The following is a 27,563-nucleotide window of genomic DNA, read 5'->3' as shown; positions in this document are numbered from 1 at the left end:
GGTTCATGGTCGTTACTGGCTACTGTTACCGAGGTAAACTGAAGATTCGTAGGGTGGCGAAGAACTGCAAAATAAATTCGCAGTATTTTCAGGAGCAGATCATGCGGCCGATCTACGAGCATGAGATTCCAACAATGTACGGATCTGGTTGCGCATTCACATGGACAAGGCCTCATCACATATCTCACGATTGTCCCTCGCATTCTACAGGAAGATGGAGGAAGCAAGTGGTATACAGGTGATACCTTTCAATGAGGTACCTGTTAAATCTCCAGATGCAAGTCCTATGGATTATTGTGGATTTGGATTGCTGAAACGGGCTTTGGGAAAACTGCTTGTGACAACTGTAGAAGGACTTTGGAAAGGTGTTCAAAGGGGATGGGACAAGATTCCTCTCCCAGTTCTTCACAGAAGCCTATTACAGTGGAAATTACGCTGTCGGACTATTGTTAGGAACCAAGGGAAACACATTGAGCACTTACGAACTTGGCGCCATGGATTCTTCTAAATTTTTAGGTAAGTCGTAATTGGCCAAATGTAGACTGAACAACTCGTGGAACACTACTGTTTCATATAGACAGATACTAATGTGTTAATAAATTAATAAATAATAAACGTTTTCCTCCCGTCTATCTTATCTTAATATGTATAAAATAACGTGTGATGTATCTGTCTGTCTATGTGTCTGTCATCGTTTTCACATAGAAAGGAGTTACTTAAAGCTACCAAATTTTGTGCGGAGATAGCTCTTCACTAGTGCCTAGAGAGATCTGTTTTGTATATTTTTGTCTCTCACAATTACGAGAGAAATATATTGGGTTTCTTATCACCCGAGTACAATCTGTATGTTCAGAGTGAATCTTCGTCCACGATAGGGGGATAGGCCAATAGAAGAAATATGTTTCCCGGAAACGTTTGTATGTGTACTGTTAATTGTGAAGTACTTTATTGCACAAAGTTCGCAGCCTATCTGAAAAGACTAACTGCTTGTAGGCCCTAGTCACTTGAAGAGTATGTCACTCCTTTGTTAAGACCGCAATTTTACCCTGAGTTACCCTCGTTGCTTCTGAAGTTTACCTCCAGTGTATTTTATTTTACTTGTACCAGTAGTTATTGAAGATACCTTCTTCGTGTAGTTGCTGTGCTTCTCTCACTGTCTGTGTGTGATGATGAATGTGAAAGATACCTAAATGGCCCGTGATCGTCTTTATATAGTTCACGCATTTCTTTACCTTCAAAAATGTTGCATAAACTTTGTTTTTCCCGTTTGTAGGATTGGCACTTCTGCTACTACTAATATATGAAAGGAATGTATATTTTTCAAAAGATTTTCGCATAGATAGGAGTCATCTAAAAACAAAATTTTGTACACAGGCAGGTCTTCACCAGAATTAGTCGCATACGAAGACAATTTTTCGACTTTCTGCTCGAAGTGGCATTCGGGAGGCAAGTTTATGCAAAAATTACCTATATGTACAGTGAACTGTAGTGTGTGCGAGTTAAGCAAACCCAATCTTTCTTCCGGCCTTTCATATCTTTGATTTATTCTTATTCGAGCCGTGCAAAGAATAGTCGTATTTGTTGGACCGAGAATCAATAGTTGCAATGCTAAATGCAGTGCTCGTCGTTATATACATATTTCATGTAATTTTTTTACTTTAAGATATTTTGTATAAACATTTTTCCTGTGCGAATAATGGGCACTTTGCTAATAATAAATGATTGCCTTCTCAACATGAATGCTTCTGTTCTTAAACGTCTGTTGGTTAGTGGAATGGGGGTTGAACATATGCATATGTAAAGTATTATCGGGGTCCATTTTACCTTAATTTAAAGTCAGGTAATTTTAAACACCAATTGAAATTTGTTTTAAATTATTGCGGGTTTTTATTTTTTTACTGATACAATTAAAGACTTTTGTAGCTACAACATGTTACATTAAAAAAAAAATTAGCTATATTCTCATTTATAAGTGCTGAATTGTAACAATGGGAATAAAATAGCTTTCTCGCTCTTTAAATGAAGACTAAAGATGAAGTTTTCTCCTGCAATCTATTCACTGGGGTTAGCCATTGGAAAGGGGAGAACAATAGAACCACCCTTCTCTCAATGTGCGCTCTCACATTCACATTCTCTTGTAAGTCGTAATCTGGCCAAAACCCAACCCAACCTTGAAATCCAAACCACTTGCTTAAATCCGTTTGTTGAAACTGTGCCTACTCTCGAAAGCTATTAAAAGAGAAATAACTAACGATTTTCTAACAGTGTAAGTTTGGAGTTAAATTGTACTAATTTTCATCGAATATTACAATATCTCACTATTATCTCAAAAAGGTTATGTGATTTATATGCAGACTAGTAATTTAATGTAAGAAAGGACGAACATTCCCTAACCCTCAGTAGTACAGTCTCCTGTAGAAACTTCACTCCGTTTGTGGTTTCTAAGGGAAGAGGGGTAACACCTTGGAAGTATTCTCATTGACAATATTAAATTACTACGAGAATTAAACAAAATTAATGAAGATTGAAAATTTGCAAAAATATTTAATGAAACTAAATATGTTTTTAAAAATCAGAACAGCCACACCAGTGATATCTCCAACTTCTATGTACAGTAAATACAATAATTTGAATCTTAGCTCCCTTGTTTTCTTGCATGTCAAAAGCGCTCGTTTCTTATATTGGAAATTAATGTTTTAGAAATGAGATAGGGCCTTTGAATAAAGACTAAAGATCAAAGACGAGATGAGACAGAGTACTTCCAATAGAAACAGGTACATTTTCTGGAACGAGATGTAACTTTCACGACACCTATTCGAGACCAGAGAGTCTCGGTTCCTGTCTCGTAGGAACGCAGAGGACGCAAAGGAATGTGCTTTTGAAGTATAAATTATATTCAAGGATTCATTGATTCTATAAGACAGGGTAAGATCATAGACTATGTAGAAAATAAAACGAGAAACCATTGAAATTAATCTATTAAACGTGCATGGCAATTCAATTCTAATTAAATCAAACCTGTTGAGTTGGTTGTTGAGTTATAGTGTGCCTTTTAAAACGTTTCTCTCCTAAACTTTCCTGAAATGGAGTTATCTCCATTAGTGGTATTAGAGTGACAATCACGATTAGGTTGTTCACGATAATCTACTGACAAATTTGGTGAAAACAGTTTCTAAATTGGATCAGTGGTTGAGGAGTTTCAAACAGAAACAGTGATCGTTCTTGATATTGACTGAAATGAAAGTGTCTAATTATGTTATATTTCTCCTTTTATTTTGCGAGTGACTTTTTGATCTTGTTCTAAGATGTAGGTAAAGGCACTTTGAATTCCGCAGTCGAGAGACTATCAATAATATTCTTGATTGCATTAGTTTTTAAAATTTTAACAATACCTGATCATCGATTTCGGTATTTCGGTTAATATCAACAATGGCAAAGATGTCATTGTTCATTGTTATTTAAAATTTAAAATCAACTTTTTTTTTCTAATACACATCTTATTTGAATATGAAAATACAAAATGAACTAATGGAATAATTAACTAACGGTTTAAGTGTTCCATCGGTTGAATCATCTGAATCAGGTGAATCTAATACCCCTAACATTAATTCAGTTGCCGACATTAGCAGGCCTACTACTGGCCATTTTTCTACTACTACTAAATCTACGAATGTGTTACCATGTCCTCATTGTGCATTATGCAAATTCCAGAGAATTGCTATACACATAGGTAAAAAGCATCAGGTCATACGAGTAAATGCGAACGAAGATTGTTGTCATCAATAATAATAGCTCTCCTGATCAGCAGCGAAAATCTATCTTCAGCATTTGGGGGGACGGGTAAGATTTTCTTTATAGCGATGTTCAAAATATTTATGAAGTTGAAAAACAGTGCTGTGGAGAACTCGAGAAGCCGAGTTCTCTTCAACATTGGGACGCAGGTAGATTTGAGGCTTATTCTAGGGGGACATCAATTTCATCTCACTTTCCTTTGTGGCAATCGGACACACATCATCACATTTCTCCTCAAAAAAACACATTTAAAATCGGATTATTGGGAGGACAGTTCGTCCTCCCTAGTTCCAAGATTGGAGGGAACATGTCCCCCCCCCTCATGTCCCCGAGATTTGCTCCAGTGATTCTGATTATAAAACTACAAGTACTAAATCTCTAACCGCAATAAAGGCACATAGGATTTGACGTTATCTAACGTGGGCAAAATATTAATATCGTTAAGATTCTCAACGTACATTTGAAGGCGCGTCCCTTGAGGTGCTCGAACTGCAGTGGCTAAATACACTTGCCGATGTGTTACTTCAAGTAACTACTTCAAATGAAAAAGATTGGATCAACTTGTTTCTATTTCCATTAGTTGCACTAACTGCTCGCCCAAAAATCAGAAAATGTAAAAAATCTTGCCTCCTGGATAAAACAGAGTTCGTCTTTGGTGTAATATAGTTATTGACGCCTTAACCTGATATCGAACAAAGATCAGGAAATCTCTTCCGAAACAGAATGTTTCCAATCTTAAGATTGTAGAAAACAAACTTGTAGATGGTGACATCCGTGCAGAAGTTCGTCTACTAATGTCAGATGGTACTGTTGCAGCCCTCGACATTTCTGTGTTTGAGACGCTGTTCGAGAAGCATGCAACCCACCCTGGTGAATTTACTTTACCGAATCTCCCTGATGACCAGTGTTGCCACAGTCCTAGATCTGGAGTGAGCTTAAAAATAGTACTAAATTGAAACAAAAAGGGCTGAATTCATTTTTTATACAAGTGTAATACGTGGCCCTAAAACACGAAATTAAAGAGGTAAAGTTTTAGAACACTCCCTTCTTCCTCTTCCAAGAGTCTAAATCAAGAAAGTGCACTTTTTAAAGTGTTTTTTTTTTATTTCAAGCGTGTTTTATTATTATTATTATTATTATTATTATTATTATTATTATTATTATTATTATTATTATTATTATTATTATTATTTATAGTTTCCATGACACTGTTCCTTTCTGGTCTCCTTCATGCGCGGCGTGGGTATGCCCATCTAACGTCATTTTTTCCCCGGTATAGTTCGTATTACGAATTTTCCACACAAAGTTCGTAGTGTTATGCGGTGTAACATCACAGAATAAATGTCAACAGCATTTTTTAAGAGTCCACATACAATATGAGCAACGTGAGATGTAGGAAAAGTCTTACTGACACTTTTGAAAATGTGCAAGTAGGCCTACTTGTTAAATTGTGCTGAATTGGGTAGAATTATACCAACGTTTTCATAGAAGGGGCTGAAAATGCCAGCGTGGTACCAACGGGCCGATGAATGACAAAAAGGCTGAATTAGGTACAATTGTACCAAGTGTGGCAACACTACTGATGACCCAAACAGTTGTCAAGGAGTTTCGGTTAATGAAGTTAAGGTTGTTATTGATTCCTTTCCATCTGGCAGTGCGGAAGGACTCAATGGTCTTCGCCCTTCGATTCTCAAAGATCTCCTATCCTGTCAAGTACTTGAATTCAAGGAAAATTTTGTAAAATCATTCTGCAATCTGCTCAATTTAATTATTTCAGGAAAAGTTCCCTTGGAAGTCCGCCCATTGTTTTTCGGACCCAAACTTTCTGCTCTTAAAAAGAAATGTGGTGGAATTAGACCTATCGCCATTGGGATTGTCTGGCGTAAACATCAGCAAAAATTATATGCTTCAGAACACGGGAGCATTTTAAGAACTTTGTCTCCCCATCAACTTGGTGTTTGTATTCCCAATGGAGCCGAAACAGCTGTACATGCAACCCGAGTTTATTTTTTCTTCACTCACAATGCTTCTAAGGCTATCTTAAAGCTTGGAGTTTCGCAGGGACTCCATGCTTACTACACTGTTGAATGAATTTCCTTCAATATATCCATATGTTTACCAATGTTACGCTCAACTCAGTGATCTGTTCTTAGGTCAAGATATTATTTCATCCCAGTGAGGAGTACAGCAAGGCGATTCCCTGGGCCCAGCACTTTTTGCTATAATCATTCATTCCTTAGTGAAACCAATTAACACTGAATTAAACATCTGGTATTTTGATGATAGGACTATCCTGATAAACCTGAAGTAGTTCTTTCAACTCTAGCACAAATTAATGAGAAGGATCTGCACTTAGCCTACAGCATAATTTTTCAAAGTGTGAAGTTTGATTTTTTGGGACAGATGAAGACAAGTTCGACCTATTATTTAAAAATTTGACGAAGCTGCCCCAGGAATACGTCTTTTAACTAACCAGGATGCTTGTCTTCTAGGCGCCGCTCTCACAAAGGAAGCATTTACCAATGTCCTGTTAAACAAAGTATCTAAGTTAGAATATTTTTTGTCTCGTCTTGCCTCGATTTCTGTCCATGCAGCTTTTCCTTTCTATGTGCCTCTTTGTCAATCCCTCGTTTAAACTGCGTTTTACGATGCTTCCATTACTCCATTACTGGAGAAATATGATCTTATCCTTAAAATGGCTCTGGAGTCAATTTTGAACTGCTCCTAGAATCTTGGATTCAAGCATCCCTCTTACCTGTGAGATTCGGGGGTCTTGGTATTCAACGATCTGTGGATATGGCGATTCCTTCCTTTTTATTGTCCTACCACGGATCTCTTCGTTTATTCGAGGCCCTCCTTTCTCAAGGTTACCACCTAGACCCAGATGGCACAGTTCAAGAAGGCTCTAGCAAATGGAAAAATTTAACAGGTGCAGGTCTTTCAGAAATTAACAAATGAGGTTCTCAGGCATCTTGGTATGCACCAATTGCAGCGCATTTTCATGAACTTCTCTTATAGTCAGTTATTGCTCCAGAAGATAAAGCCAGGATTCTTGCTGCCTCATCCCTACGTGCTGGAGCATGGTTGAATGCAATACCATCCCCACCATTAGGTCTTCATATAACTAATAAAACATTTCAAATCGCCGTCGCCTTAAGATTAGGTTCAGCTGTTTGTGAGCCACATCGCTGTCCAGCTTGCGAGGATCAAGTTTACCAACGTATTCCGCATGGCTTTTCATACATGAAGAGCATGGGCAGACACGCTAGACACTTCTCTGTTAATGATATCACTTTACGAGCCCTTACCACAGCTGGAATTCCTTCCATACGTGAACCCGCAGGTTGTTGTCGCTCAGACGGTAAACGAGCCGATGGCATGACATTAGTTCCTTGGATGAGAGGCAAATCACTAGTATGGGACTTTACATGTTCAGATGCATTTGCCCATTCAAGTTTCCCTTTAGCTGTTATGAATGCTGGAGCTGTTGCTAATCGTAGAGAGGTAGAAAAGCGAAGGAAATAAAACCTCCTTGATAAATTAATTTTTCTCCAATTGCCATCGAGACTAGTGGTACTTGGGGATCTACAAGCCTGGATTTTATTAGAGAAGTAGGCAGACGCATTTCTATCGTTACTGGAGATGTTCGTTCAACATCTTTCCTAATTCAACGCATAGTTATTGCTCTCCAACGTGGCAACGTGTTGTCGGCACCTTACCACATGGAAAGGAACTAGATGAAGTGTTTCTTCTCTAACATAAAGGACAACACTGAGCATTTATATAACAAGACGACACACTGTACAAATAAGGTCAATTACATCAATGAAACCGAAGAACAGCAGAGGAACTTCTGCGAAGGGAGAAGTCTGCTTAACTAATTTAATAATAACAAAATAATAATAATTTATAAAGTAATTATCACATGCCCTGCTGATGTATTATTTTTCAGTCATATCGTGACATATTGTCAAATTATGTAACAATTACAATTTGGATTTATAATAACAAATTACATGAATAATAATTGAAATGTGTAATTTATGTGACCAGTAAAAATTGATTGTGAATAAGTAAAATCTTACCATAGCAGAATTGAGTATCAATAATAATTGTGTTAATGGCTTCGGAAATTTGTCTTTAAAAGACACATTGTGAAGGTTCATTCTAGAGATGCAACTCAAATATATTTCCAAAATAAACATGTCATATAATTATATTTTACGTTCTGAATATACTTTATTTATGGTATTTTATCTTTGTGTTTGATTTGATGTTCGTTTCCTTCTTTCATATATATTTGTGTCCTAATTTCCATTACAATTTTAATTAGTATATATATATATATATATATATATATATATATATATATATATATATATATATATATATATATATATATATATATATATACAGATAGATAGAGAATGTGTGTCTGTGTGAGCGTGTTATTTTTCAACATATATAATAATTTTTACTTGTTGATTTTTCTTATTGTAAAACTGTTGTCTTCAACTTTTGTATCGTGTTTAGATGGTAGATGAGGCTTCTTATGGCCTTAACTTCGACATGTTAAACAAGTGGAAATAAATAAATAGTACGGTTGATTGTAAGGAAAGACAATCAACAATCACACCTTATATAACGAACAATTGCCTTCAAATTAAATATTTTTGAACAATGTAATTTTAACACTAATTTTTAAAAGTTAGTGAAAAACTTCTTTTTACCATTATGTTCCTGCATTTTTACCACTCCCACTTTCTAGTTACTAGACTTTCGATTGTCATGTATTCCTCCCTAAGCTTTATCTCCGATGAAAGATCTTTCAAGAAAAATTAAACTTATTTCTGTAAGAACATTGATTTTTACTAAACATCATTTTAAAAGGTTCAGCAGTAAGCATATGACAAGCACTACATAATGTTATCCGAGGGCTCTTCTCACCACCTCAAAGTGTTTCATATACCTCATTGAATATAATACAAATTAATATCTTATGTAATTTGACCTTCACTGTGAATATTCATATAGATATGTTCTTTACTTTTATGATCTTCATCGAATATTGACAATGAAGGTCACGTTATGTGATCTTTAGTTGTCTAATATGAAGCATGTTCAAATGAAACCTGCTCGTGTACCATAGTGTTATTATGTGGGGATCAATTCTTGTAATGTTTGCCGAATGTGTATTGTGATTTCCAGTAATAATAGTTTGTGTTCTATCTCTCCCCAGGTAGGATAACCATACGTTCCGATTAATCGGGGTTATTAAGAACACATAATATTGTCCCTATTTGTTAAAAATAAAATGACACGTTTTGTCCCGATCTTTTAAAAATAAAATGACACGTTTCGTCCCGATCTTTTAAAAATAAAATGACACATTTTGTTCCGATTTTTGAATGCAAAATGAATAATCGTTAAGTGTGTTTTGCTTACTTGTTCCAAATTTACTATAATAATTGTAGGGACTTTTATAGGTACTTAACAAATTCGATTTGCTGAATGTAATAAGGACTTCAAGAAGCAAGATTGGAATAGTATATTTAATTTTCCTCCTTAGGATTTCCTGGTTTATGGCTTCGTCACAGAACGTAACTGTTCGGAAAATACATATTACAGACCTACGTGTATATTCCAATAAAATCACAACGTAATAGTAATACTAAAATATTTGGTCTAGGAATTAATTCGTGCGGCTGATACGCACACATTGAAGCTGTAGTACAAACACAAAATACATAAATACCTTAAGAAAAATATTGTCCATCGCTAGCCACCACTTTCGCCCATCTGTCAGGCAATGTACGGATTTCGTGGCGAAAGAAGTCCTCATCCTTGGAAGCGATCCAGTCAGAGACCCATGTTTCGATATCTTCTGAAGAAGTAAACCGCTGTCCAATCAAATCGTTGTTCATGCAATCGAACAAGTAGTAGTCCGAAGGAGCAACGTCTGGTGAATACGGCGGGTGGGGTAAAACTTCCCATCCGACATTTTCTAAATAGGTTTTGACCGGTTTTGCGACATGTGGGCGAGCGTTATCATGTTGAACAATAAGTTTATCATGTCTGTTCTCCCATTCTGGTCGTGTTCTGGCCAGAGCTTGCTTCAAACGCATTAATTGTCGTCGATAACGTTCTCCATTCATAGTTTCACCCGGTTGCAGCAGCTCATAGTACACCAGTACACCTTTCATATCCCACCATATGCACAGCATAACCTTTGCACAGTGAATATCTCGTTTTGGTTGTGATGGACCTGGTTCACCTGGTTTCACCCAGGCCTTTTTTCGTTTAGGGTTCTCGTAATGGATCCACTTCTCATCACCCGTAATAATTCGATGCAGAAACCCTTTCTGCTCTGTCGTTGAAGCAGCAATTCGCAAATGGTTTTTCGTCTTTCAACGTCTCTGTCTTTCAATTCATGTGGAACCCAATGTGACAACTTTTGAATCATTCCCATGGCTTTCAAACGTTTGGAGACTGTTGTTTGATCAACGCCTAATGCTGCTGCAAGTTGTTCCTGCGTTTGACACGAATCCTGCTCGAGCAATGCTGTCAATTCTTCGTCTTGAAATTTTTTTGTCTGTCCAGCTCGCTCTTGGTCTGCCAAGCCGAAATCACCACTTCTAAACCGTGCAAACCACTTCTGACACGTTCGCTCAGCTAGAGCATGGTCACCATACACTTCCACCAAAATAGGATGACTTTCAGTCGCACTTTTCTGCATGTTAAAGTAATGCAGCAGGACACCCCGCAAAACACTTTATCAGGCACAAATTGCGCCATGTTCACTTAACTACAAACTGGTGTTGTTGACGCTTTAATCCACTGCCCTATACTACGAACGATACGCGATGACAGGGGTTTGCAACACATGTGTGGATACACGGAACTGTGGGACGCTCCGTTCGTTGCGCCATCTCTTGTCCACCCGCACGAATTAATTCCTAGACCAAATAGTAAATTTTAAACATTAATTGCCGCTTGTGATAAGTATTTGCTTGATACACAAGAGTAATTTTAACCTTGATTTTATAGAAGAAGATCTGATTTAAGGTAAGCCACTATGCTGTACAATGTTATTCTGTATCATTAATTTATGCAGCCTTTTAAACTGGAAATTTGGCATTTGTTTGACAGAATGTGGTGGCTTATTACATAGTTTCATAACTATATAGTGTAATGAGTTTTGAGATTTCGCTCACCGGAAATTTGTATATGGATATGATTAACAGTTACCGGTGTGCATATCAGAATTTAGTAGGAAATTTCGTTTATTCATATGTATGCAATATGTTGCTTTGAAAATATACATGGTAATGATAATATTCTTAGCTTTATACAGTAATATACTGGCTACGTGAAAAGAGAATGATAACATTATTCTTAGCATCGACTGAACATAATCACTTTCAATAATCAGTGAGCTAATGATAATATTTTGACACTTTTTTTAAACACTCAAAAGATCATAATTAAGTTTCATTGTAATATATATTAATTATATAACACTACTTTGTTTCGAACTACATAATAAACACTGTTTTATTTCATATTTGCATTTTGTAGTACTATTGATTTATTCCAAAATAAGCATTTGTTTTTAATTATTATTTAAGCTCTTGAAATTATGATCACCCTACCTCTAAGGGTAGCATACTCATGAATATCACGATCAAAAATTCCGAAAACTGCCAATGATCGTGATCCAACTTTTCATCCTGAAAGGTTGCTAACCTTCGTAAATGTTCGGGCAGATAAAGGCATTTGATAAAGCATGCGTTTCCAAGATTATTATCGTAGACTATTCCTGAATGTTTCGTAAAGAACATGAAACAGACAAGCTATTTCTTATAATATTAGTATGTGTATAATCGGCAAAGACATGTATGTTGCAAATTTCATGTCTAAAGAGCAGTAAATAAGAACAATAAAACGAAAATAAAACCTTATTGTCCGTTTAGCAAGATTTTGTTTTACTCATTCTAGTTTTCGTATTTATAATCATTTTCCTATGAAATTTACCACAATAATACACTTCCCGATTATACACATAGTATCAGTATTAAAAGTAACATGCAAAATCATTATCAAATTATATTCTCACAAGAAGACAGTTATAGATATGCGATAATCATTTTGGACATGAGTGTACATCTCCACTAGTTTAGTGTGTACCTTAGCGTGCGTGCACAAGGTTCCGAATAGATCCCCAATAGGGGAACATTGAACGTACTGCAATGGTTAGATCGTTTGTGCCTATAGCTTTTATATGTACTCTAGGCGTTATCTAACCTAATGTTGAGATACAATAAGTATTTAAAGAAACAATTTTCACCATTCATAATGACTATAAACTTCCTCCTTATTTATAATATTTGTTGAAAAAAGAAAAAAATCGTTCATCTGCATCCTGATATTTTGGTGTACATTTTCAAATAATTTTAAAACTATATCTGTGTGTTAGGTATATATTCATTGAAGTGTATTGCATCACCCATTTGTGGAGCACAAATGGAAAAGCACAAAAGTGTATGCCTATATTTACTAAATACTTCAATAGTAGTCATACATTATTCATACGTTGATAATTTTTGTGTAATAGATTAAAATCAGTCATTTAAAGAACAAACAAATTCATCCATCTCTATTGAGTTCGAACCATGTTTCCCCATATGTTATCTTTCTAATAGGTGTGTGTGTGTAACTTAGGGGGCAATTGTCCCCTCCTGATCCCCGTAAATCACGCTCCTACTTGCAGCACTGGATATGTATTTGGCGGTAGAAGAAGTTGTTCACACCGATATAGGAAGCAACTACCGATTCCTTTTAGCGGTATTCAGTGTGAGCATTGGATCTTTGCATACAGTGTTATGATGTGCATTCCTTGCATATCACAAGCTATTCACCGAGTGAATTACTCGTATTCTTATGAAGGAGCAGAAACTGCAACACATGGATGTTCCCTTGAGCACTTGACTTATCACAGTTGATGAGGATGACCTTTTAATGAGATATATCGAAGTTGATATCATTATTTTGAAACAAATGAAAATCGTTCAGCTACAATGAGAATACATTTTGTTCCTATGCTTAAAGTAATTCAAATTCCAAACATCTACAGAAAGTTAACACTTACGACCTCCTTTGAATGTCGTGAGCTACTTTTGCTGGGGTTGAAAAGAAATTCACTTAGACTCTTACTACGCGTATAATGCTTTACAGCGCATTAGTTATGTAATAAAAGATCTCGGTATGCTGACATCATGAGTCATTCTGTTACAAGTTAATACTCTTCCGTATATTAGCAATAACGTCAGGGATTACTTGCACGCTTCAAGTTGGATCTGTTTAATCATTCTCTCTATAGCTTTATAGAAGGAGATATATTCCTTCCGATTATTTCGTTTTCAGACCTCTCGAAGAAAGCTCTTAAAGGTAAAGTGTTCCACATTGAGCATGTATAATTGTATGACACATGACATTGGCACATTGACATTGGCACATTGTATGACAATAAGCATTGAGGGACCTAAGATTCCAACTGATGATTTTCTAGAGAAAACAGTAGATTTATATGCCACGAAGAAAATTCGCAGGATAACATTACTGTGAATTACACATCCATCTTAAGCATTGTATGTGGTTCTATTAAGTTTACTAATTGTAATATTTTTCCTGATTCATAGCATTGTAGAATTGATTCTGGATAACAAAATGTAAAAGTAGGTGATGTTTTGTAATTTAGTACTATATTTAATATTGTGATGCTAATTGTACAAGATAATATTTGTAATAAAACCAAAATGTTAGACAACAGAGTAATAAAAAGAAACTGGCGTAAAAAAGTCATTGTCTTTCGATATTGAATTACTCAGTATAATTAGATCAACGCACCCGTGTTTTTTTGTTACTGTAGTCATTTCTCACCTGTAACGCTCAGCGTCAAGTTCATGGATGAAAACCAAACGGCCACCGATAACTACGAATATTACGAATATAATATGAGGGAGTGAGTCCTTCTATAAACCTATTAGAGAGTATGAATCTATTTCAATAAACAAGCACAGACATATTATTATATTTTGCAAACCAGGTTTACAATGCTTCCCCGCCTTTCTGCAGAAAATTTCTTGAAAGAAATACTGCTAGTAATGTGTCAAAGCTTGGAATATTTATATTTAAAATTGACAGCTTGGAATATTTATATTTAATATTTATTTATATTTAAAATTTAATAAACGTATATACTTGTAAGGGTAGTAACCTGTAACAAATATTTACAGAAAGAAAGTTACCTATTTTTTTTATGTGTTAAATTCATAAAGTGAAAATATTCTTCCTTGTATGGAATTTATTGTTATTTTTCTACAAAGATTCCAATCTCTTTTGTGTAAGTGATTGTAGTAATGTTCATGATTTGTGTGATAGTCTTATAATTTTATTTGTTCTTTCAGGTATTACTCATCTTTGGAAAAGACGATGCTCAAAGCGATGCGTTTTGGTGGGCAGCTGAGAAATGCGGTTATGAATGTAGTCTTGTTCGAACACCGGAAAGTGCAGTGGAAGCCTTTCAAGAAAAGGGACATGATATTGTAATAATAGACAATCGACATTCCAAGTGGTTTGACGGTGAAGCCTTATGCAGGTAAAATTCATTAGATAAAGTATTTTCTGTAAACATCCAAAAATGAAAGTACAGTATCTCTCCTATCTGGCACATTCCTATATTTCTCTCCGCGCGAGTTTACTCTGTATGAATATTGATGACACGCAAAATGGGTTTTAGAGTAAGTTAACTTTTTCGGCACATACTGAATTTTGAAATCCTTATATTGTGAATTGCATAAGTTAGACTTATGGACCCGCAGCGTAAGTGGGATGCGAATCACATGAACTCGCACTGGAAGTCGAGCCAGAGTCTCCCGCGCCAAAGACATACGGTAACTATATAACCACGAAGTACCTCTGTAGGCTAAATTATGAAATCAGAATAGTAACAATAGTAATCAATATGTTTGTTACACAAAGTCCCCTTCGTTAGCAAACGGCACTCCAATCCCCTGCGGTAGTTCAAGTGTCTTTGGTGCACGTTGTATTGGGTTCGATTATAATTTGAACGCATTATGATGGCTCGGATTCATCCTTGAACTGTAGGTTCACATCTGATGAACTCCAGGTCCTGAAAGGAGATGCTAAATTTGAACAATCGTCTTGCACCCACCAATTAGTGTAGGAGCACCAGCTGAAAATTATGGTCAACCTAGAAGTAATTAGTATAAAGCTGGCTTTGGTCTAATTTGACGCAGAATCCATCCAAGATTGACACATTAAAAGCCCATCGCTATCCAAATTGGGATAATGTATACAGGGTTGTCCAAATTTGCTGAAATTGCCATATAAAGTGCACAAAATGATACTGCATAGAATAACTTTATACAGTAAAAAGTATGCCTCAAATGAGAACTTGAATCCCTTCAAAGTGGGCCTGCACAGTTTTACATACATACATCCCCTTCAAGTCACAGGTCTATGCGCACATACAGGGTGGTACAAAACGTTATTGTTCATTCACGTAATACAAGCAAAGATGTAGCAAAACATTCTGCTGAAGATATAAAATGATTCTAAATATTATAATTTCGGTGAATTATCATGTTTGAAATATTTTGCAATATGAAAGAAATGCACGCTTCTCAATGTTTAATTATGCGTGAGAACTACTATCATACGAATTGAATTAGATAAAGCGAAAATAAGTAATAAGAAACTAATATCTGCCCTTTATAAATGAGCAGGCTGTCTGAATTTAACTGAAATTTGGCACAGCGTTCATTTTAAATAAATTTTATCATATACTAAACTTAATGTACATATTCACATTTTGTTGTCAAGATCTTTGTCACTGTCACACAAATCGAGAGTATCAGAATTGGAATATGATCCACTGTAACAGCGAGTACATGATGATACACACTTCAGTTCATGCATCCGACATGACCAGATATTTGTGCTATACGGATTGTTGGATGAAGATTTGCATTTGCAGCGGATTACCTTGCGGAGAGTCTATTTCGCTGGTGCCAGATCGCTTTGAATTGAGATGTGTTATTGACAAGCATCCAGCCCCACTTAGTTGGATAGAAAACGTTGCAAGTAAGTGTTCTCCAACGTACTATTTATAGATATGTTTGTAAAATATGGAAATACGCAGCATTTTCCGTAGGAGGCAGTCTTTTCGAAATAATTGCGTTCTTTGATCCGGTGATAACTCGCATGTAACGCAAGTACCGAAGTTTGTTTAAAGATGTGTGAGGATTGACGCCGTAAAGAATCGACGGTAATGGCATGCCGATTCCAGCGACATCTGCAGGGCTTTCTGGACAAGTCAGGAATGAGCTACTTAACTCTCTTGTCGTCTATGAACTTTGGAATTTTGTTATATGTACTAGGTTGTACAACACCAAAAGGCGCAAATACGGTATCACATCAATTGATGGCATGAAGCGTCAGTAAATGTGATGAAATAGCCAGTGTTATACTATTACATATATCACGGACACACATGCACTCCCTGCTCTTGGTTCCATCTTTCTTTTGAATGCAGATATCACACAGTTCAGGTCTGAAGTGGTATACTAGCAGAATCAAGATATCTGTGTCATCAGCAACCACAATAACCATCAAAATTTACCGGGTATGTTTCATGTTACCAATCATGTTTCAGAGCAGTTTGGACAATTAGACAGTCGGCATCTCCAGTGGACTGGGTAATATCATGACCATCTAATGTAAGTGCCTGAGAAAGAAGTGCGATAAATCTGTGTTGGTTCGTTTGGATAAAAACGTTTCCTGGCTGATACAGATGTCCGTGGAGGAGTCAGAAAGCACATCTGGTGCATAAATATAGCATTTACGTCTTTCGTGTTCATGACCGTTCGTACTCGGGAAATCATATCCATCAAATGCAATGGAAACTCCACTTTCGGACATCGACATTACGAATAAGCGGTATTGAGTGACAATTTCATCCACTTGTATCTCTGAACTTTTCTTCGTCCAACGAGCTCGATGAAGTACAGCTCCATCGTCCAGAACGAACTTAATCCTATCTCTTGGTTGAGGACACCGTGAGACATCCTTTGTAATCACTGTTGCAAGACTTCCTTTGTCTGGTTTCCGCATGAATCCGTCTTTGAACAATGATGTTGGAGTAGGGGTAAGTTCATACGAAAAGCAGGACTCCACACATTGGTCAATTTCGTTTAAAATTAACAGTCTGTTGAACAATACAGTCGGATCCATTTGAATGGACTTCCTTCCACTTTAATTCGGTTTACGTTCTGTGACAGTGTCTTCGCTTGATTCTTTTTCTTGAAAGTCAAATCTGCCAACGATACATTAGCCAGTTGCTGATGAATGCAAAATCTCTTTAGTTCAGCGTCATCACAATTCACCTCTGAGTCATCCATAGCGCTAATATCAGAAGTTATGATCCTCAACACGATACTTTCAGTGTCAAACAGATTGTGAACTTCAAACCAGTCAATGAGCTTACTGTTAGATTAGATAATCGTAATCCTTTTTCATCCTTGATACTCCCATTTCAATATGCTGTTCCGATGTTTTGACACATCAGAAAATGAGCACATTGAAAAAATGAAAAATGAAATCTTTAATGTTTACGTCCCACGGTTATGCCAGTTAGGCTAAAGGAGACGGTGATGATGAGAAATCAATGAAATGGTGGAATGAAGAAAGTGGGAGGAAACGAAAGAACCTCGAGAAAACCCACGAGCACGATGTTTGTCCACCACAAAGTCCACACAGCGCGAGCTGGGATCGAACCAGGGACCCCAAGCACCGGAGGTGAAAGCTCTACCACTGAGCCAACGCGCCCCCAATGAGCACACTGCATCGTGTATGGATGCACACTTGTGCAAACTGTAAATCCATATAAGATGATTATTTTTTTGTCATTCCACGGCCCCTGGTTAATCCGCCCTGGCTTTTGAGAACCTTCATCATGCATTGCTCGATGACTAAATCTGTCCAGAGTCCAGCCTGCATTCGAATCGAGCGTCAAATTATGTGAAAGATGTGTTTTGCTAATTTTCCGTGAAGCCATGGATGTGTTTCATGCAGTTCTGTTATAATTTTCAGATACAGACGGGTACATTTAGCATATTGATTGTGGTCATCAGCTGCAAAGAGATTCAGAATATTTTTGATAGCTGCGATACTTAAATTTCCAGTTGATTCTGCACGAATAAACATTTTCACTATTTTATGTACCCAAGGTACTGAATCCACAATTTTGCTGTTCGCGATATTGAAGGTAGGTGTTCAATCTGTCTGAGAGGTTCATTTTGTAGTTTCAGGAGTGCGGCACATTCACTGGCAGCATTCGGAGTACATTCATGAGATCCTAGTTTGTTGCATAGGTCTTTTAGATTATTCAGGTCTTCATTTGAGATAGATCTGCTTATGATTGGAAGTGGTACGAATGAGCACGCCTAGACTGTCCTTTGAACCATAACTGTTGAGTTGCACATCTCGCCACTGTTAGTGTTACCTTTGTTTAGTACTAAAAGAGCCGAATCAAGTTTGTACTCATGATTCTTTTTTGTCAGGGATTATTCTTTTTTGCAATAAGTTCATTAAAGCAGCTTCAGTTAGGAAATGAGCTCTCAAAACTCGTACATATGCTTTACCGCTTTACATGAATAATATATATATATATTCATCTATTGCAAAATCTTCCTTGAACACACGCCACTAGCTTCGCTCAATTAGTCATGATTTTGTGGACTTAGCAGCGTTCGAGTTCTTAGTGACTTAACAGACAATATCATTAATTTGCACTCTGAGATAGTAATAGCTCTTCGTGTTGTTCGTTTCAATATAACTTTACGTTGCTTCTTTTCATTCAAACAATGTCGTTTATGATATCACCCTGTATATGCGCATGGACGCAACTTTAAAGAAACGAAAAGAGCATGTACTTGTCTAAAACTGTGCAGTTTTCCACTTTGAAGGGATTGAAGTCCTCATGTGAGTCATACGTTTTACTACATAAAGTTATTATACAATATTATAATACGCACTTTATGTTAATTTCAGTAACTTTAGACCATCCTGTTGTAATACGCATAATTATACATATATTAATTAACTACATTCTTTGCTTAATTATACGCATAAATATATATATATATATTAATTAACTACATTAATTGCTCAATTATATATATTATTTAACTATATTCATTAAGTTAACAAAGTATAGAAAGAAACAAGACGGCTGCAGACATCCAATTCTTTTCTCCTTTAAAAAAAAAGAAAGAAAGAAAGAAAGAAAGAAACAAGACAGAAGGTAGTCCTCATTATTTTACGGCCACACACGAGAGAAAAAAAATAGGCAACAAGCTTGTAAGTTCGTGGTTTCTTTCATGAAATTTTAGACTGTAGCGTCTTTACCACCCTGGAGAGGAATTTTAACATAGACAATTCATTGACTGATACGATACAGACCATTTATTTATTTTAAGATTGTTACTTGTAGCTTGTCACCAAAGGCAATTTCAAGAAAATGACCATAGATATAACAGACGAACTGCAGTTTTAAACCGTGGGTGAACAATTTCCCAAAACGAACTAACATACACACAGGCCAGACTATCTGGAGACATACTAACAGAAACAGAATGCCCAATATGTTGTCACATTTATAAGATCAATAAGCACGCAAAATTTTAATGTATAGATAAAGCTTCGCTACTAAGAGAGTATAATAAAATAGATAACATTGCCGCGAGAGGGATAGTACTATTTAGTAATGCGACGAGCGAGAATAATGAGCTATATAATGAATTATTAGAATTAGACGCGTAGAGATGTGGCAACAGTTAAACACATGTTTGAGAGAAATTACCCCAACGCTGTGAATTTGACACTTCGCTTCGGAAAAGAAGAGGAAACCACCCAAAATCAGCTACGTAAGGGGTCCAGAATAGCTGGCCATGACGCTAGAAAAATATTTTAATTATTCGACACATAAGCGAAAAACACACACCGCATGGTGACAGAAAAGTAACACGGCTAAGTTTTGTGGTCATTTTAAGAAATTTTCTCAAGACTCTCCGGCGTCTTGCGATATTTATTAAGACAAGTAACAATCTACCAGGAGACATAGTCCTCAAGAGCGGTCAGTGTCCAGCCGCAAAAGGGAGAGGAAAAGAAAAGAAAAGGTCTTTGAAAAAGCAACCCTAAGAAAAAAAAAAACACCACAGAACAAGGAACGTAGAAAGAATAGGGGGTAAAATACACAGGAAGAAAAAGAGAGTGGGGGAATTTTACTAACTAAAATTACTATAATACGTAAGAATGATCAAAATTGAGTATATTTTATACGCAAATGTAAACAAATAAATGGAGCACTATTTCTTTGAAAGGATTTTCCTATGTCTGTCTGTCTGTCTGGCTGTCTCTCTCTATCGCTATGTATATGAGATCTATATATTACATATAATCATATAAGTATTAACAACATCAATTAAGTGCTAGGCAAAAGATCATTCCTAAACTAGTTAAAAGCTGTACATAATCTGTGAAAATATTTAGAATAAAATCTGATTATTATTATTATTATTATTATTATTATTATTATCACGATTACTGGTAACTAGTATTTTGCATAAAGAATTATTAAAAAGGAGGATCATTTAGTTGTGTATAACATATTCAAGTAGATATAGATATTTTATAGGGATACCATAATTATCATTAGTCTTATTTAACCAACAAATATTATAATTATTAACAATATCAGTGATAGAAATATTGTTTTATTCAGCATTATTAATACCACCACTCTTATAGCAAGACAAGATTGTCATAGAAATATAAATATTCGTATTCCAGTAAGAAACATCTGAGAAAATCAAATTAAATTGCCACAAAAGAATATAGTATTTAATAAATCGGGTTTAATAAATAGTAAAATCTATATTTGAAAATAAGATAATTTCGTAAGGCATTCACATTTGGCACTGGAGGATCATTCAAAATTGGTCGCGCGGTAACCTCAGCAGGGGTCTCTGGCTAAAGAGGGTGACTTTGAAAAAAAAGGGGAGGTCTTTCTTAAGAAACAGGAGAAAAACCAATGAAAAGAGAGGGTGGTCAAGAAAAAGGAGAGAAACCAATAAGACAGAAAATGAAACTTAATGAAACAAAATGAAAAGAACAATTATTGGTTAGATTAAACAAGGGGTGTGTCAAAATGGTCAGAGTGTGTAAAGGACAAATAGGAAAGGAGAAACAAAAAAATGAACAAGTAATTAGTGTGAAAGGATAAAGGAAGAGGACAGAAAGAGGACGACAAAGTTTTAGTTAGGTTGAGAGAATCAAGTGGTCGAGATAATCGAATCGCGAAGTCCAGACTGAATTCAGGGGTAACAACCCGTATAATAATACATCTCCGCGCTCTGAGCGGTGAAAGACAGTTTCAGTGGGGGCCAGTAGTGGTAAAAATGCGAGAGGCGGCAAGAGTACGCTAATTTTGGCTGTGACAACAGAACAGTATTGCAATTCTTTCTTGTACCAGAAGACCGTATAATAAGTATAATAATTTAATCAACGTTTTATAAAAGTGTGGCGTCGCCTGTAGTGATAAAACGCAGTAAATGAAGTAAACATTTGGAACTTTGCGAACTTTTCAAGAGTGTGAACCATCTAAAACTTTCTGGGGAGCGAAACAATCAAGCAACACGGAAATCTTCCACGGAGAGACAGCGGAGCTACCTTACTAGAAGAAAAGGAAAATGTTCAACGGACAGTCATCAAAAAGGAGGTAAAGTGGCAAACATTTCATTAACTGAATTTTAAGTGCAGTGCGCGATAAAGTTTAAATTCCAAGTGACACACCCTCGAATTAAGGTCATGTATAACTTGTGTAAAATTAAATTTCCTCCCTCTTGTTTTACAAACTAAATGTAATTATTGATGTTAAAGAAAAGGCCAACTTATATTTTGTGTTAGGTGAAATATAAAATAATTTCAACCAATCTGTAAAGATAAAAAGACTTAGACACAGTTCTGCAATTAATATAAAGTTGATATTCTACAAGTAACGTTTATCATTCAGCAACGTGATAACTGTATTTATATTTGTAACTTTTATTTTATCTTTCATTTCAATTATTAAAGTAACTAAATGAACAATGGAGTTTTCATTAACCAAAATTTATTGTTGAGCAAATAAAGAGTTGAAAGAGTTATGGTACAGGTAACTTTAGATGGAAAGCTAGCAGCAAACAGAGACTCGACAGAAGCCCGAGGCCACGAAACCCTGAGATAAGAGTAAGTAATATTTTGACTTTAAGTTTCAGCAATTTTCACTTTATTACAGTACGCTTCCAGCCAACGCGGCTCATTACTATTACACTGTATATATTATCCCAACTTGGATAACGGTGGGCTTTTAATGTCAATCTTGGATGGATTCTGTATCAAATCAGACCAAAGTCAGCTTTATACCAATTACTTCTACCTCGAATGCTAGTACGCCCACACTAAATCAGCACCACTCGACTAAGCACGATGCGAACTTGGTGAATTGAAAAAGTACTGCACTATGGTTTCACCCATTAAAATTATCCTTGGGAACATACGAAGACGTACACACTTTTGCTTCAATCTTTTGACGTAGTACCTCACAAGGAGGGTGTCCAAAGTGTAAATATCAGATTTTAAAAATGTTTGTGTAGATCGTTAGGGGGCTCATGGAATAAAGACCGGCACAAATTTTGGCGGAACCCCATATTTGGGTGGGGCAGTGCCTCATTTCTGATTTTCGGCTTTTGTAGTAAAAAATCGTCCTTTTGATCTGAAAATTGACTTATTGGTATCGACAATCGTTGTCATTCGTCTTCATTTGCGTAAAGATACTTCAATTGTGGGTCGTGGATCCCTGTGTGTATGGGGTCCCTCTCACAAGTGTGATACATGTTTCCCTTCATTTTGACGAGCTGAATTCAAATATTCCATTAAAAGTACTTTGTGGAGCACATGTGCGACACAGGTCTTTACCTAGTTTCTGGGATGCTGAATCACAAGTTGAAAGACAACTGAAGGGCTTGAAATAGGAGTTTGGCAAAATCCGTGCTTACTTTATGGATTGTATGTTTTACAGAAATGAAACTGCTCGGAAAAAGTGTTCTGCGCAAAGACTTTTGCAGCAACAACTACATCGCACTCTTCGCACTCATCGCATATGATAGTGTCGTTTAAGGAAAATGAAAAACTCACTGGATTAACAAATTCTGGCGGCCTCGCATCTACATATCCGGATTTATACTAACTGTATTTGGACACATCAAGGTACCTTGGCGATGGTAGTTGTTCATAAACTAGCGATTGCAATTCTATATCAATTTGGTATAAAATTATGAAATCTGTTATTTTCCGTTCAAAATTCTTCCATATTCTAAAGCCCCAAACATCCCATGGTTGTACAGCCCAAGTTATCCCTGGTGGAATCTGCTTGATACATAGCGTTTTGCCGGAATGTGTTGCTGCATCTCTTCGTCGTTAAAAGATGAGCATGCATCTACGAGCAAGACACTTTTGTCCCCTATGTTAGAAAGCAAAACGTCACGGATCCACTCCTCCAAATGCAGATTACCCTTCTTTCCAGATTTTGATGCGGAAAGCTTAACATTTGGTTGCTGGAATAAAGTTTTCTTGATCTGTGGTTCGAATTGTCCTGTCGGTTCTTGCAATACAATATATCATGGCCCAGCTAATTTCCCACTGGCAGAGATACGGGGCATTATTGTATAGCTATGAGATAAGGCATTCTTGGATTGTGCAGAAGCTTCTACATTTTTGACATTGTATAGCTAATATACGATTATAGTTCAGTTCCATGCTAAAAACACTTTGATCGGAATTGTCAGTATTGTCTATATCGAATTCTGGTAACGTATCCCTGACCTCTAGCTGGAAAAATATGGCCGAAGTTTCTACAGTATTTGTTCTGAATGGTCAATGTCTGCTCGAGACACGAATTTTGTTACTTCTCGCGTTTCCGTTTAAAATGGGCGCACCAATTTTTGGAACCCTTAAAGTTTTCAAGATTAATTTCTTTCGCTTTTTCAATTACTCATTTCGGAAGATCCATGTCATGTACAGATATGAAATCTCTTTTGGATTCAATGAACTTTGCACACACAAAATTGGAAATAGATGAACATTTGTCATTACGCGTTCCTTGATTATCAATTTTTGCTTTCCATCGGTAAAGTTGCGACATGTTTTACTTTTTTAAATTTAAATGTACATTTGAAAAAAAAAATTCTTTTACCTCCAGTTGATTCTGGAGGTCTTGGTATTCGTCGGGCTGTCGATTTGGCGTATCCTTCATTTTTAGCGTCGTTCTATGGCTCCCGGCATACCATTGAGATACTCCTCAACCTACTGAATGAGGCTCACATAGAATCTGACGTCCAAGACTGCATATCTGACTGGTCTAACCTAGTTGGTTTAAGCCCTCCTGAAATAACGGGCAGAAGTTCGCAATCAATTTGGGACAAGCCAATCATCAAATTACATCAATCAGTGTTATTACAAGAAGCAGACAGTCAAGAGGATAAGGCTAGACTTCTCGCCTCCTCGTCAGCAATTTCAGGTGCTTGGCTACAGGCATTACCTTCACACACCCTAGGACTGCACCTTCCAAACGAAAGTTTTCGTATTGCAGTTGCACTTCGCCTATGAGTAGACATCTGTGAATCACACAACTGCTCTAAATGTGGTGCATCAGTCAAGCAGAATGGTCTACACGGTCTGTCTTGTATAAGTAGCTCCGGAAGACATGTGAGGCATTCGAACGTGAATGACATTATCTGGAAAGCACTCACATCGGCGGAAGTTCCATCTGTTCGTGAACCTGTGGGGTGTAACAGATCTGATGGCAAAAGACCAGATGGCATGACGCTGGTACCATGGAAGAGGGGAAGGATTCTTCTCTGGGATTTCACCTGCTCTGACACTTTTGCGTCATCTAATCTCACTCTTTCTTCATCTCGAGAAGGAGCTATTGCATCCCGCAGAGAATGCGAGAAAAGAAGAAAATATAAAGATCTGCTCAATAGATACATGTTCGTGCCCGTAGCCATTGAATCGAGCGGCATTTGGGGCCTCGAAGGGCTCAATTTCATCAAAGAAGTAGGCCAACGTATAGCACACCTTACTGGTGACAAGCGGGCTACTACTTCTCTGATACAACGTATCAGCATAGCAGTTCAGCGAGGAAATGTGGCTTCCATTTTAGGCACATTACCTCCTGGAAAATTATTAGAAGAAGTTTTTCTTTTATAACTACCTGTTCAGAATTTGCTGTTTATCAGTCTGTAAAAAAAAATGTCAAATATGTTCCAATTTATAGATAATAAAATATTCTATTTAAATTGTAATATATATGAATGCAGTGTAATTATGTCATTTCAATAATACAAAATATATACGTAACAATTGATTTATAAAATGTAAAGAGATGGTGTAACATCGATCAATTTAGGCCGTAGATTAAATTCACTCAAATGTGAAAAAAAAGCAGCAAAATAAATGAAATATAAAGTTATGTAAAAGAAAAAAAATTACCTCCAGGACTTGATATAGATTTTCAAAAATCAACGATTTTTTTCTTCTACTCTATTGGTACTGCATTGCCTTTAAGGATGTCATCTTCTACAACTTCGCATTCTGGATCGTCTACGGCTATGGATATTGTTAAGCATTTATCGATGTCGAGTTCTGCCTCCTTTACAACAAAAATGGGATCTTTAATACAACATTCTAAAATATAAATGAAAGATGATGCCAATTCTGTTTACTTATCTGTAATAATTGTTGCTACATATTTTTCAGCAGGAAATGTAGTTTGTAAAAGTAAAAGTGAATATTCACAGGATTCATTATGAGGCTTCACGTGTTCCAAGCGTATCCAATTTACTAACATGTATGTAAACACATTCCGCCATATGCAGTCTTTACGAAGTATGATTAGAGTCATACTAAAAGTCTGACTACTACAGGAACCTTACGTTAGTCGAACTCTTTAGTATGGCACTAATCACGCTTCAAAATGACTCTGCATACGGCCCATTGAATCTAAACGCCAGCGAAAATGAGTTCATAACGCACAAGACACTGGCTTCCTAATGACAGATATACAATCTCTATATAAAAAGATAACTCGAAACAACGTCTGTCCAGGGACGCGTGCGAATGGAGTAAACAGGTTGATCACGCTTGGTTTAAACAGCGTCAAATGAACTGTGAGTGTTTTTAACGTTGTACACGCAACCTTTTCGTTGTTTTAACGGATGTTTACACCGCCTGAGGTACTTTTTAATTTTATTTGCACAACTATATAGAAATGATTGTGCTCTATTTTTAATACTAATTTTATAATTTTAATATATTTAAAGTACCAAATAAATGCATGCACAGAGTTTGTCCATGTCTACATTAGTTTATGCATTGCTTATGGTCAGAGAGGCTTCGTTGAAGCAGCAGTTGGGTAAGCAAGTGGAGAGGGGGGGGGGTCCTCGCTCCCACACCCTGGGTAATCCAGAATCATTGGATTAGCTGACGTCTCTGCAGTTTTGTTTCGTATTTTGTTTCTTCGTTATGTTCCCTATACTATTTTTATTAGTCACGGCTAACGGTCTGCAGGTACATACTTGTTAATCGTTAATTACAAAATATCAAATATTAACATAATTAAAAATGAATATGACATTACCTACGTTGTAGTATAGTTGTTGCTACAGATTTCGGATGAACGTTTAACTTCTGTAAAACATATAATCCGTACAGTAAGCACTGATTCTGCCAAATTCCTATTTCAAGCCCTTCAGTTCTCTTTCAACTTGTGATTCAGCATCCCAGAAACTAGGTAGAGACCTGTGTCGCACATGTGCTCCACAAAGTACTTTTAATGGAATATTTGAATTCAGCTCGTCAAAACGAAGGGGGAACATGTATCACACTTGTGAAGGGGACCTCCCCCTCTCCACACAGGGATCCTCGACTCACAATTGAAGTATCTTTACACTAATTAAGACAAATGACCACGGTTGTTGACTACTACGAAAGCCTAAAATTGGAAATGGGGCACTGCCCCGCCCAAATGTAGGGTTCCGCCGAAATTTGTTGTGCCGATCTTTATTCATGAGCCCCACTAACGAACGATCTGCACAAACAATTTTGAAATCTTTTGAAATCTGAAATTTACACTTTGGACCCCCTCCTTGTCAGTTAGGTGGCAACACTTAGTTTTTGGCTTAGTCAGCAAATTCTCCTGACATCCTGGCCCACAAGTTTATTCGAATCTAAGTGGAAATAGCGAAGACATCACACAGCCCTTTCGTGATGGATGTTGTCTTATGGCATTTGATAGATTATATTTCTTAGTAAAATAATCAAATTCATACAGAATTAATTATTCGTCTTTCTTTTGCTTCTTCTTATTTCCTTTTGCCTCATTTTCGCCGGTGATAGAGTAACTGTACCAAAAGTGGGCCCCCATTTTGTTTTTTCCATATATCTAAGAAAATATAAATCAGAGAGAAATGACACTCACGTTGAAAATAATGTGATATGTAAGCCCTTTGCTTGTTTCTTCCCGTAACAATCAGGGAAAAAATACTCTGAGAAAAAAATAATTTTCATATGGACTGCATTTTCGGCATTCG

At 36.5% G+C, this 27,563-nt stretch overlaps 1 protein-coding gene across 2 annotated transcripts in view; it reads left to right on the top strand.

The window, feature by feature from the left end:
* The window catches only part of LOC145678448 (high affinity cAMP-specific and IBMX-insensitive 3',5'-cyclic phosphodiesterase 8B-like), a 1,074,619-nt gene that overhangs the window by 805,630 nt on the left and 241,426 nt on the right, over positions 1-27,563 (top strand). For both annotated transcript variants that reach the window (XM_081748585.1, XM_081748584.1), the window contains one exon: positions 14,259-14,449. In XM_081748585.1, coding sequence (XP_081604711.1) covers positions 14,259-14,449 — 191 coding nt within the window. The remainder of the gene's footprint in view (positions 1-14,258; positions 14,450-27,563) is intronic.

This window comes from Thermobia domestica, chromosome 2 (assembly GCF_964235325.1).
Source record: "Thermobia domestica chromosome 2, izTheDome1.hap1.1, whole genome shotgun sequence".
Classification (NCBI taxonomy): domain Eukaryota; kingdom Metazoa; phylum Arthropoda; class Insecta; order Zygentoma; family Lepismatidae; genus Thermobia; species Thermobia domestica.
The sequence above is the reverse complement of the archived record's forward strand: the minus strand, read 5'-3'. Positions and strand labels throughout refer to the sequence as shown.